The 12,283-nt window shown below is 47.1% G+C and overlaps 1 protein-coding gene across 1 annotated transcript in view; it reads right to left on the bottom strand.

Moving 5' to 3' along the window:
* Habp2 (hyaluronan binding protein 2) overlaps positions 1-12,283 on the bottom strand; it is a 32,616-nt gene that overhangs the window by 7,098 nt on the left and 13,235 nt on the right. The window contains exons 3-7 of the mRNA XM_051146836.1: positions 7,073-7,183; positions 4,141-4,248; positions 3,008-3,124; positions 1,717-1,836; positions 1,094-1,265 (exon numbers count right to left, since the gene is read on the bottom strand). Of these exons, the coding sequence (XP_051002793.1) occupies positions 1,094-1,265; positions 1,717-1,836; positions 3,008-3,124; positions 4,141-4,248; positions 7,073-7,183 (628 nt within the window). The remainder of the gene's footprint in view (positions 1-1,093; positions 1,266-1,716; positions 1,837-3,007; positions 3,125-4,140; positions 4,249-7,072; positions 7,184-12,283) is intronic.

Genomic DNA, 12,283 nt, shown 5'->3' with positions numbered 1-12,283 from the left:
CAGGTATCATCCTCCAACAGGCTGGCAAACCTTGGCATACAAAGCGTGCTCACAGATTTTAGCAAAATCTCAACTTCCATGTAGATTGGGAGTAGTTTCTGTCCCTTGTGCTAGACCATGGAGCATGCGAACCTTTCGTGGGAGAAGTGAAATTCCTACAGTAGCGCCCCCTCAGTGTGTTTAGGAAAGTATTACAGACAGAGAGACACACTGAGAGCCGGAACCCCAGTTCCAACTTCTGAAACCCAGGCATGAGAATCCTTAGAGAATTTGTCAAAGGGTTTCTCTTTTTTGTTGTGTTTTTGTTTGGTAGGTTTTTGGTTTTTGTTGTTGATGATGTTTTCTTGTTTGTGTGTTTATTTTTTTTTAAAGACAGGGTTTCTCTGTGTAGCCCTGGCTATCCTGGACTCACTGTATAGACCAGGCTGGCCTCAAACTCACAGAGACCTGCCTGCCCCCCAACCCGTCACCCCACCCCGCCTCCCTGAGTGCAGGGATTACATGTGTGCGGGGATTACATGTGTGCGGGGGATTACATGTGCGTGGGGATTTCTCCATTAAGATAGCTCTGTAAGAAGGCAGCTCACATTGAACATAATGGGCATGGAGGTGGTGTACGTGGAGCCAGTTCAAAGCCAAGCAAAACATTCTCACTTTCCATATGCAGATCACCTAAGTCCCTGACAAAAATGTAAGGCCAGGAAATCAGTAGGTGGAGACAGAAGACCAGGGAAGTCCATTTGCTTCTCTGCCTCTCTCTTGATGTCATGTGGACCTATGTGACTGCTGCTATGGAATTCATGTGGAAGACAATGTGTCACTTCTTGGTTTTTGGTTGTCTCTTTTTTTCCCTTCCCTGGGTTTTTGCAAAGCTCTGTGGAGCTGAATGCCCCACCATCACCACCCACATGGGACACGTAGCACTTGTGTGAAATGGACTTTGTTGTGTGTGAACCCCTGACAGCAGGGAGCGTCCACTGCTACATCAGCGTGACCTTGCCTATCCCGATTAGCATGAGGTTCTGTCCAGAAAGGCTGCTGGCTTGCAATTGGTTTCAAACTCAGGCATCCGAGACGGAACCTACTGCTGTACCTGCAAAAGTTGTGATCTGCGATCCCATGGGTCTCAGCGTCCTCCATAAACGTGTTGTAATTCTCCTGCAAGAGGAGGTGGGAGTTCCAGTAAAGGCATGGGTTCCCGTAGACTGTCTTACTCACTTTGCCGCGGTAAGAGTAGCCATCGCCGACATAGCAGTCATCCGGACCTCGGAGAGAGCAGGCCACCTGTAAGAACTGTCAGTCATGGACACATTGCCCTCGATGAGGGTCTGGGGGGATATCGAATGGGTCACGGGATTGGGCCTGATTGTAAATTATCTTTATATTTCATCACAAAGCTCCAGAATGTTCCACACTCAACCAGGATTAAAAATATGATATACTCCAGTCAAGAAGGTGGGAGCTTATAAAATGACTAGGGGAGGTGGGAAGGGGCCCTGGTGTGTCTGGGTGGATGGTTGGTTTGCCTGTACCACATCCCATCCTCCCCTCCTGGGAAGGGAATAGAATGGGCTCTGTGCTCTGAGGTTGGAGGCGTGAGTGGTCCTAGGGCTTGGGGAACTCGAACCATCTGCTTAGAAGATGCTTGAGTGGAAAGAGTGTCAGAGGTCTTACTTGTCCCAGAGTCTTAGAAGATGTAATAGTGAAGACCCATACCTATTTCACAGAATCTCCCTCTGTACTGGTCTGGACAGACACAGCTAAACCTGGACCTCCGTCTGTGTCGGGAGCAGACACCGCCATTCTGGCAAGGATTTGGTTTGCACACTGGAAGCACTGTGAAAACAGGACGTGGGGACCGGAGGGCATGTTAGGAGATGGTGTAGCACCCACAAGTGGTGGCGCCCTTCTACATGATGGGATGCAAAGGGTGTAGACAGGTCATCGACAGCCTGGTAAATGTCACAGAAACCTGAAACATAGACCGACATGGGTGAAGCCATGTGGATGGAAACCATGCAGTAGAAAAATAAGACAGAAGAACTCCTCTCCCCCAAATAAAAGGATGTGTCTATGGGTCGCAGAGTAAGGAATAGCCAGAGATACAGGCTGGTCTGGAAGTTCGTATATGGTCTGAGCTAGGTGGAAACTTGTCTGTGGCCCTTGAGAGCTGTGTGGCCATGGGCAAGTTAACTTCTCTGAACTGTAGGTTCTTTGTCTCTGAATTTCGTTCTGTTGGGATAGTGTCCTACTCACAGCAGTGACTCTGTGTGTAACCCTCTCACAACCCATCACAGGAATTATCAGTGCCTACTTCCTGAAGGAAGCAACTTCTAAGATAACTCTGTGTGTGTGTGTGTCTGTGTGTACCTGGGTATATGTGTGTCTATGAGTATATGTGTGTGCATATGTGTGTATGTGTCTGTGAGTGTGTGTATCTGTGTGTGTTTGTGAGTGTATATGTGTGCCTACGTGTCTGTAGGTATGTATGTGTGTGTCTGTGTATATGTATGTGTGTATGTGTGTATATGTGTCTGTGTGTGTTTGTGTGTGTATGTGTATCTATGAATCTTTGTGTGTCTGTGGGTATGTATGTGTGTGTGTCTGTGTGTCTGTGCGTGTCTGCACGTGTATGTGTATATGTGTCTCTGTGTGTCTGTGTGTCTGTGCGTGTCTGCACGTGTATGTGTATATGTGTCTCTGTGTGTTTGTGTGTATGTGTGTGTCTATGTGTCTGTGGGTATGTATGTGTATGTATGTCTGTGCTTGTGTGTGTAAGAATACAGATTAGTGAATTCTCCCTGAGTTCTTCAGAGATGAGCCTTTAAAAAAAAATCCTAATTAAGAAGGCTGTCTTGGATGCCACAAAAACTTGAGACACACACACACACACACAAAAAAAAAAAAACTTGAGACACATAGTAAGTCCATATAGTAAGATGCAGATGCCATGGGCAAAAGTTATCGCAGAGAAAGCACTCTGCATAGCAAAGTCTCTACTGCTCACCTTTGGTGCAGGCCGGCCCCGTGGCAGGGTATTTGCAGGTACAGCGGTAGTAGGGAGGCTCTTGGGTAATGAGGCATTCGCCCTTGACACATGGGTTGTCCTTGCACTTGTTTTGTGCTGTGTGAGATGCACAGGGAGGTAGAGAAAAGGACAAGTCATTGTTTGGGACACATCTGACATAGACGGACATCTGCATGGCCGGATTTTGGAAGTGGGGGCAAGCAGCCCATGTCTACAGCTTTGTCCACAGTCCTGAGCAGTTTCCTTGCTAACCTTGGGCCCTGGCTGATGCTTCCTCCCTTCCGTCCAGCACTCAAAGACTTAATTTTCCATCCTAACACAACACTCTGATAGTGCTCACACCTTCAACGAACAGTTGTGGTTTCTGCTTCTCTGATTGGTCATTCTCTTGAGATGTGAAAAGAAGGATGAACCCAAATGCTGTGTCTATGCCTGTTCATCTCCACCACCCGCACCATTTATCAAAGGACCAGAAGGGCCAACACGGAAGGACGGGAAGGCAAGAGGCTACGACGCTCTGCATTTGTCACAACCTTTCCACTTTCTTTCATCCCAGGAGATGACCCTTGATGGGACCAAAGCCAGCTCCCCACCAGGGGTAAAATCACCTACACAAGTTTTCTTCCTCTGTATTTATTCTCAGTGCTGTACTGCCCTAGAGGAGTTCTGAGCGCAGATGCCAGGAGGGGAGTGGGACTAGAGAGGCCAGGGGTCAGGCTCTGACTTCTGTTACATGCTAACCAGCTGTGTGGTCTGGGGCATGTCTGCAGTTCCTGCCCAGCCCCTCTCACACTGTGCCAGACATGGCCCAAGACAATCCTATTTGTGGATTGCATTTCTCTGTTGTAGTTAGTCTCAAAGCTAACTTCCCAGTTTGGGCCATATTTGGGTGAGGTGCTGTCTCTCACCCTTTCTCAGCCTCAATAATCTCATCTGCAGAGTGGAAGCAGGAGCCCCCACATCACAGTGTTGGGGGCAGGACATACACAGATGCCACCAGCACCACACAGAACCCGAGGCCACCCAGGGCTTTCCCAGTTGCTTTTGTCTGAAGCCGGGAGGGCCTCACACTTAACCCCAAGGGAGGAGGAAATGCAAAGAAATGCACTCACCAGTCTGACACCGGCTCCCTGAGAAGGGGGCCGGGCAGTTGCAACTGAAGGTATCCCCTCTGATGATACAGTCCCCACCGTGTTCACAGGGGTTGGACTGGCACGGATCTAAGACACAAAGGCGGAAGTCAAGGTCAGAGAGGGGAATCCAAAGAGAAGCCCCACTTCTAACCTAACGTCGGCCTCCTGGCCCCAACCAGAGATTAACAATAGAACTGTTGCTTGGACAAAGGGAAAAAAACATGTATCATCCTTCAAGATCAAGGGCAACCGCAGTCACATGCCCGGGGAGAGCAGTGCAGGTGAGTAAGAGGGGAGGCAGGCAGACACAATCGTGACTGTGTCCCTCAGCCCCCCGCTTTGGAGCCTGCTTCCTCGCTGTGAAAGTCCCCTTCCACTTGTGTGTGTGTGTGTGTTTTCTCCTCCCACCTCGCTGGGGGTACATTGGGTCTGCCTCTGATGCCGAAGGTATTTCACAAGCCTGAAGACCTCCCCTTACTTCCAGTGCCCAGGGGTGGAGGTCAGGCAGAAGTGTGCACAGCTAACCCACCCCTCATGAAACACACGCTTTCTGAACATCAGGGAAGAAGAGCAAAGGCAAGAAGGGTGGCAGAGAATCGGCGCCACAGAGGAAGTGACCCAGTGGCCCTTCATCTTTCTTCAACTCCTTGTTCAGTTAGATTTTTGTCATATTTCATCTGTGCCTTTGGCTTTTTCATGGCTGTCTGAATGGCTCTTCCCTTGGGGAATTCTTTGTCTGTCGCTCACAGGCATTGTTCTTTGGTTCAGGAAGTAGGATCCCGGGGCCTGGCTCCTGTTTTGATGGTCTCTTCTGATGTTCCCCTGGTGCCCTGTATCTTGGCCCTGCCTTCCAGGCCACTTTGCAGTAACACAGCTTTTATGCCAGCTGCTAAGTGCCTTCCATGCCTTCTCTTGGTGCAGCCACGTGGCTTTGCCTGGATCTAGCTTCTTATTTTCCTGTCTGTCTTATTGGTCAGTTTAAGGAGCCATAAGCCAAAACCAAGTGTGTGAATACATATGCACGTATACAGACACACACACACACACACACACACACACACACACACACACACACACAAGCAACTACATTAACATATACATACAAAGACACACAGAAACACACTCATATACACATAAACACACACAACCACACTCGCATACACAGACAACCACCCTCACAAATACACAGATATCCACACAACCACACTCACATATACATATGCACACACGCACACACACACACAAACGTTTGTACACACACACATTAACAACTGTGAAAAGATTCTGAGTAAAAATCTCGGCATAGAGTTTCCTCATAATTTTCCCTCTAACAGTAACTGTAATGACTATTTTACCTATTATTTGATTATTATTTTAAGTTGAGCAGATGTATTATAATGTGATGAACATGACATTGAAAAAAATAATTTCCTATACTAATAATAGAGAATACAAGTCCAGACACAATTAATGATTCAAAAGGCCTCAATTATTTATTGGCTCCTTTACATTTCTTGTACAATCAGTAACTGTAACTAGTGACAGCTTCATACATATATATGCTTTATATGTATTTATATATATGAATATATATGAAAAATGTTTCTAGAATGAAATATTGTAGTTACATATATATTATTTCTGTTAAAGCCATTATTTTTAATTTTTCTGGTTAACAATACTTATTTTAAAAATTGATTGGGATGCTCATATTCTTTTAAAGATAACTGGTTTAATAAATGCTCAGGAGAAATTACATAGAAATCACAAACCTGTCTCTTACATGTATCTATTTTCAATTTCCTTCTTTGGTTTGGCTACAAACAAAATTTCAAGGCTACCTGTCACATACATAAGCTCTATCTTCCATCCTGACAGCAGTCAAGAAAGACAACAACATTTGTCTTAAAAAGAAAGTGGCCCGATACGAACACTGTGAAATGTTTCTCCTGAGATGAATCAATGTGATATCCCCTGGCACCCCCACTGACTCTGCTCTTTATAAACAGTATTCAGAAGTGAACCACAGCCGTCAGACCTGAAAACATTAATTAAATCTCAGTGTCAGACAGGACCTTTATGGACAACTTGGAAGCCATATCATTTAATATCCAAATAAAAACTTCATGGGGTTAAAAAAAAATCTAGGCATAGTAGCAAACACTTATAATCCCAGGACCCAGGAGGTAGAAGCAGGCAGAACCTTGGGGCTCATTGATCAGCCAGCTCAGTTTAATCAGAGTAAGCCCAGGCCAGTGAGAAGCCCTGTCTCAAAAGCTGAGGTGGACGCCCTGAGGAAGGACAGCAGAGGTTGCCTGGCGGCCTTTATATGCACACATGAACAAAAGCATCTACACATACACGCCTGTCCAATATACACACAGACTTACACACACACACACACACACACACACACACACACACACACACACACGATGCACACACGCATCCAGATTGCAAAGAGAAATAAAAAGGGTGAAGCTAGAAAGTAGGGGGAGCCCCCAAAGCCAGGCTTGTCAGTCCTGCAGTCTAAACGCTCAAGGCTAATTCAGATTCTTTGCACAGTTAGGACTAAGTTTGAGGTCAAAGACACAGAACTGATGTTGAGCTTGAGTTCTCTCTGCAGCATCAGGAGAGCTGGATGGCGAGGTGTCGCCATACTGCATGACCTTGGTCAAGTCTGTTCCTCTCTTTGCCCTCCCTCACGCGACTTATTACTTGAGGTAGAGAGATACAAGTTTCCTGTCTTCACAATATAGGTCTCAATGCAGGAAGGTTGGGAATCTGGTCTATACAGCTCTTTAATACCTGTTTTACCATGCAGTCAAGAAAGATGGGAGAGAAAGGCCTTTGAACATGGCCGTGCATAAACTCTTTCAATCATGGTCCCTCCCTCTGGATTGGCACCCACCGTCATCTTCATAATACCAGTCCGGGTTCTCAGGAGAGCTTGGCGTGACGCTGGAGCCTTCGTCTGGACTGGACTGCTCGTAGCTGTAGTAATAGTCCTCAAGGGTCCAATCTACAGGAGCAGGGACAGGACAGAAGATACCCTGGTCATTACAAGTAAGGGAGCCAGCCTTAGTTTAGGGGACTACCTCTCCCCCAGAGAGTGCGATGTCTTTAAGGAGGCATGACATATCTTTTCAGCTCTCCCCAGTGACGCAGGAAGACAGGAGGGTCAGGCTTGGTGACGTTTAATTTGGGACATGTCACGGTCCAGCAAGGCAGAGCTGGTGTTCGGCATGGTAATACCTGACGAGAAATGGAGAAGGAGATCGAGCCCTTCCTTCCACTAAGTGTGACCTGGGTGTGCCTACTTATTCTCCACGCCCTGAAGAGCAGGAAGCACCCTGTGGCCTCCAGGTCTCCCACAGATAGAGCACAAGGTGCTGTCGCAGCCTCACTGGGAGCTTGGTGAACAGTTCCCGTGAGACTTCATTACCCATCTTAGCTTAATGAAGTCCAAGACACGTCATTTCCCTCTTCCATCAAACATCTCCCAGTTGCATCTACAGCGCATTTAACAGCTCATCTTTACTGAGCTTTTACTGGGCCTGTGCGAAACACTTGCAGGGACCATCTCTTTTATCCTCATAGAACTCTGGGAAGCTGAGCCTGGGTGCAGTTCCGTTGGTAGGATGCTCACCTTCATATGCAGGGAACCCTAGACACAACTCAGGTGTGTATGGAGCGGCTACGGCAGTGCACACTGCAATCCCAGCTGTCTCAGTTCCGTTCAATGTGCTATGAAATGAAGGCTCCAACAACATCAGCTTAAGAAAGGGATAGTTTATTTTGATGCATAGGCTAAGGGCACAGTCTACCATGGTCAAGGCAGCAGGGGGCTTGAAGAGCTAGTCTCACTGGATGCACAATCAGGAAAAACAGGAATGGGCGGATGCTAGTGCTCAGCTCACTTTCTCCATTTCAGATGGTTGAGGTCTAACTCTGCTCACCAGTGAACCCAATCAACATCCTCCCTCACGCATACGCGCAGAGGGCGATAGTCGCTCACAGGTGTGCCTGGAGGCTTGTGTCCTAGACAGGCTAAGAAGCGGTTATGTTGACAACACTATTGCATCAAAATTTAGGAGGAAAAGGTAAAAAGGAGCCAGACGTTCAAGCCATCACCAGCTATAGAGGGAGTCTGAGGCCAGGTTAGGGTTCATGAGACCCTGCCCCCCTCCCCCCAAAAAAGAATCTGGGAAGTATATGTTGGCTGGGCCTTACATTGTGGAATCTGAGGTCCAGAGACGGTAAGCAATGTGTCCAAGGTCCTGCAGTTAACTCACAGCCAGCTTTAAACTAGAGGCTGTCTCAGTACAGCCATCATGTCTTCTGGTTCAACGCCAGTGCTCCATGGCTTTAACTGGCTCTTTCCAGTGCTTTCCATGCATGCACTTAGCCAACCGTGCCCAACAAATGTCCAGCTTGTACTTAAGAGCCACCCACACACATCACTTAGATTGTTCCGGGGCCTCGGTTACCAAAGGAGACAGTGCAGTGATGCCCACGGTCAGAAAGTTGAGATACGTAGGGCTCTGTGTGTGCTTGAATTGGGGCTCTTGCTGCTGCGGAGTCTCGGAAGATGCTGGAGGCTCCGTGGCTGGTGGAGAGAAGTTTGGAATTGGGAGAACGTTGAGTTCGTTTTGCCTCTTCAGGCTGATGAGAGGATAGCAAGTTGACAGAGGAAGCTCTGCAGAGAGACATGATAATGAGGCAGGAACCGATGCAGACAAGGAACTTGAAAGGCAGCCCAACAGAGGCAGCGATGGGGTGCAGGACCGCTCTCCTCTGCCCAAGCCTGATGACCAAGCGTGATGCCTCATGCGTCTTCCCATCATTCTGCTCAGTCTTTATATCTGCAGCTTCTGAAAAAACTAGACCTTTGCACAATGGCTGTTTTATATTTCCCATTAAAAGTGGAATTATCTTTTTCTTTCTTTCTTTCTTTCTTTCTTTCTTTCTTTTTTTTTTTTTAAAACACCAACTCTGGTTCCTTGGCAAAGTTTCACCTCATTTATCACAGTGTCAAGTCAAGACTCTCTTTGCTTGCTCATTATTTTTCCCTGGCTGCTCTCCCCCCGTATGAAAATGTTCCCCGGGGAGGCCACGCTTCCAGGGGTGAGGATCTATGTTGAAGATAAGACCACAGTATTCTTGGAACAATAAAGTTTCTTCCATAGATAGAGAAAGGGGGGAGACGGTGAGGGAAATATATTTTTCCGAGTTGGCCATGAAAGATTTCAGACTGACATTGAAGGAAGCAGTTGATGCAACATTGATTTATCTTGGTCTTCATTGCAGGACTTACTTTTGCTTTTCTTACAGATGTTTACAGATAAGAGTCTCTCAGGGAACTTGTGGAACCCCTCTCAATATTCCCACAAATTGGGGGAACAGATTGGCTAATCTTGGCTGTGCTATTAAGGACTCACACTCCACACGCACCCCATTTTGTGGTTAGGGAGATGACTCCATTGGTAAAGTGCTTGAGACCTGATTTCAGATACCTACCACCAACATATGTCAGAAAAACATGGTGACACATGCCTATAATCCTAGTGTTTAGAAGTGGGTTGGAGATGGGAGCTCCCTAGCCACCTAATGTTGCTGAATTGGTGAGGTTTGAGAGGCCCTATTAAAAAAAAAAAAAAAAAGATGGCGAGTGACTGAGGAAGATGCTTGTCATCAACCTTAGTCCTCTACATGTGTATACATATGCAAACACAAACACATAAATGTGTGTGCACCTGTACATACAAGTACATGCACAGAAACCCACACATATAAAATCACATGAAACATACAAACCTGTAAGCATGTACTTGCCACACACACATAGGCATGAACATACAAACTTATACACATGTACACACCAGGCACACATAAAAAGCCAATGAAACACACAAATCTGTATACATGCACTTACACACACACACACACACACACACACACACACACACACACACACACTTGAAGCAGAGGAGAAACTTACACATACAGAGTACTACTACGGCATTTTTTAGGTTATGGGACATAGTAGGCAAAATGTCTGTTGTAGAATTTGGGCTTCAATCTAATCCTGTCTGCAAGCTTTGCTGATTCTTTAGCCCACTAAGGAGGAATGGAAACACACCAGCTCTGGATCAAATCCTTCAGAGCAAGACTGTAAGACCCTGCAGCTTGTGAGGGGCCCAGGGTGAAATGGACCCAGCAAAGGCTTGGTGGTTGCAGATCACGAGGGAAGAAGAAGCCGTTCTGTTAGACGCTGTACAAGATTGTTGCCAAGGCCTTTCCATTTGGGCGGACTCCTGCCTCTTCTATGATGTTGACACGGAGTGGTCCCCAACGAGAGTGGGAGATGGCCTTGCCCTAGAGCAATCTCCAGTCTGAATAGCCTTGAAGAAGAAAACAAGGTAAGGAGACTAAGGGTGGAGTAGAGGAAGAGAAGTTGGGGGTCACATGGAAGCCTAGTACCTTTACTCTCAGTACTGGGTGTTTGACTTGGTTTGAGCCAACCGATGACACAACACTGATGTCCCTCCATGCCTCTTTCATCTTCTACAGCGGGACTTCCCAGTTCATCTTACCCGGAGGTGATAGTTCATTTCCCACCTCTTGGTTCTCGGCTGACTTTGGGGCTTTCTTCAGTATTTATGGTTGAAGCAATGAGCATTCTCTAAGGCTGACCCCCAAACCCCTTACTCCTCCTCTCTCCTTCTTTTCTACTTCCACCCTGGTCCTTCTTGCCCACTCGCCTGGGCCCTCCTGACTCCCATGAAAATAGTCTGGCCTATTTTGTCCCATAGGTGAAAAGCATGCCCAGATGAGGCTTCCCACACAAGAAAGCCAGCCAATCGTAAAATGAGGTGCTAGACCAACCTCGAGTTGGCTGAAGATGCAAGGAAATCCAGCTCAGATCAGCCAAACCTGGTGTAGACCACAAGAACTGCCCTGCAGACCCCAGACTAAACTGCTACCCAAAGAATTAAAATCTAAATACATGGTTATTGACTGACAGCTCCAAGTTTGGGCCCTGTGTTATAATAACAACAGACACACAGTGACTTGGTTGACACTGGGTTTGGTTGCTCATGGGGTTGGGGGTGTTGGGATACAGGCCATCCCTCACTAGCCTTGTGTGCAGCAGAATGTGGATGTCTTAGCTGGAACCTCTTTGCTTCTCTCTGGGCCTTACCACATCTATCTTATTTGTTTCCTTGAATCTGAAAAAGGGGCCACTTCTGCTCTGCCTTCCCCACACACAGAACCCTATGTGTAGCTGCCATGTTTGACAGATTGATTTTCTCTGTGACCAAGCCTCCTTGTCTTCCAATTGGCCGAGCATGAATGGAGGACCTTAGGAAGAACACAGGTGAGACTTGTGTGGGTTTTGGGGGGTAGGGCTGAGACAAGGTTTCTCTGTGTATCCTTGGCTGTCCTGGTCTTGCTGGTCTTGTCCTGGCATTGAACTCACAGAGATCTGCCTTCCAAGTGCTGGGATTAAAGGCGTGAGCCCCATTCTGGCAGACTGAAGAAAACTGCTTTGGACAGATAGTTGGTAAAATGCAAACCTGGAAGGAGGGAACCCAAACTCAACCTCTGGAATTGACAGTTTAACAAGCAGGGCTTGGGGTACACAATTTTCTAATCCTAGTGTCGGGGAGGCAGAGACTGTATGACCCCTGGGGCGCACTGCTCAACCAGTTTAGGTCACTGTTGAGTTCCAGACATATGAGAGACCCTTTTCAGAATCCTCAGAAAATTGTATGTCAGGAAGCCTGGCATGTGTGGCAATTATGAGACTGCGCCTCAAGCAAAGTAGAGGGACAGGACTGGCCCTGGAGGCTCTCTATCATCTGACCTCCAGCATGTGAGCATGTATGCACATGCATTCACACACGTGAACATGCGTGTATATCATGTCATATATGCATATGTGCACACACACACACAGAGTGGGGGGGGGTGCAGGAAGGGAGGGAGAGAGAGCCTGTCTCAAAAACAAGAGCTATGCTTGAGGTTGTCCTCTGGAGTCCACGAACACACATGCGCACATACAGAGACTGCCTCAGGCTCAAGTTCAGATTACTCCTCTAAACTACTGAAAATGGAA

The sequence above is a fragment of the Acomys russatus genome, chromosome 5, assembly GCF_903995435.1.
Source record: "Acomys russatus chromosome 5, mAcoRus1.1, whole genome shotgun sequence".
NCBI lineage: Eukaryota > Metazoa > Chordata > Mammalia > Rodentia > Muridae > Acomys > Acomys russatus.
Note: the sequence above shows the minus strand (reverse complement) of the source record. Positions and strands in the feature narration are given on the sequence as shown.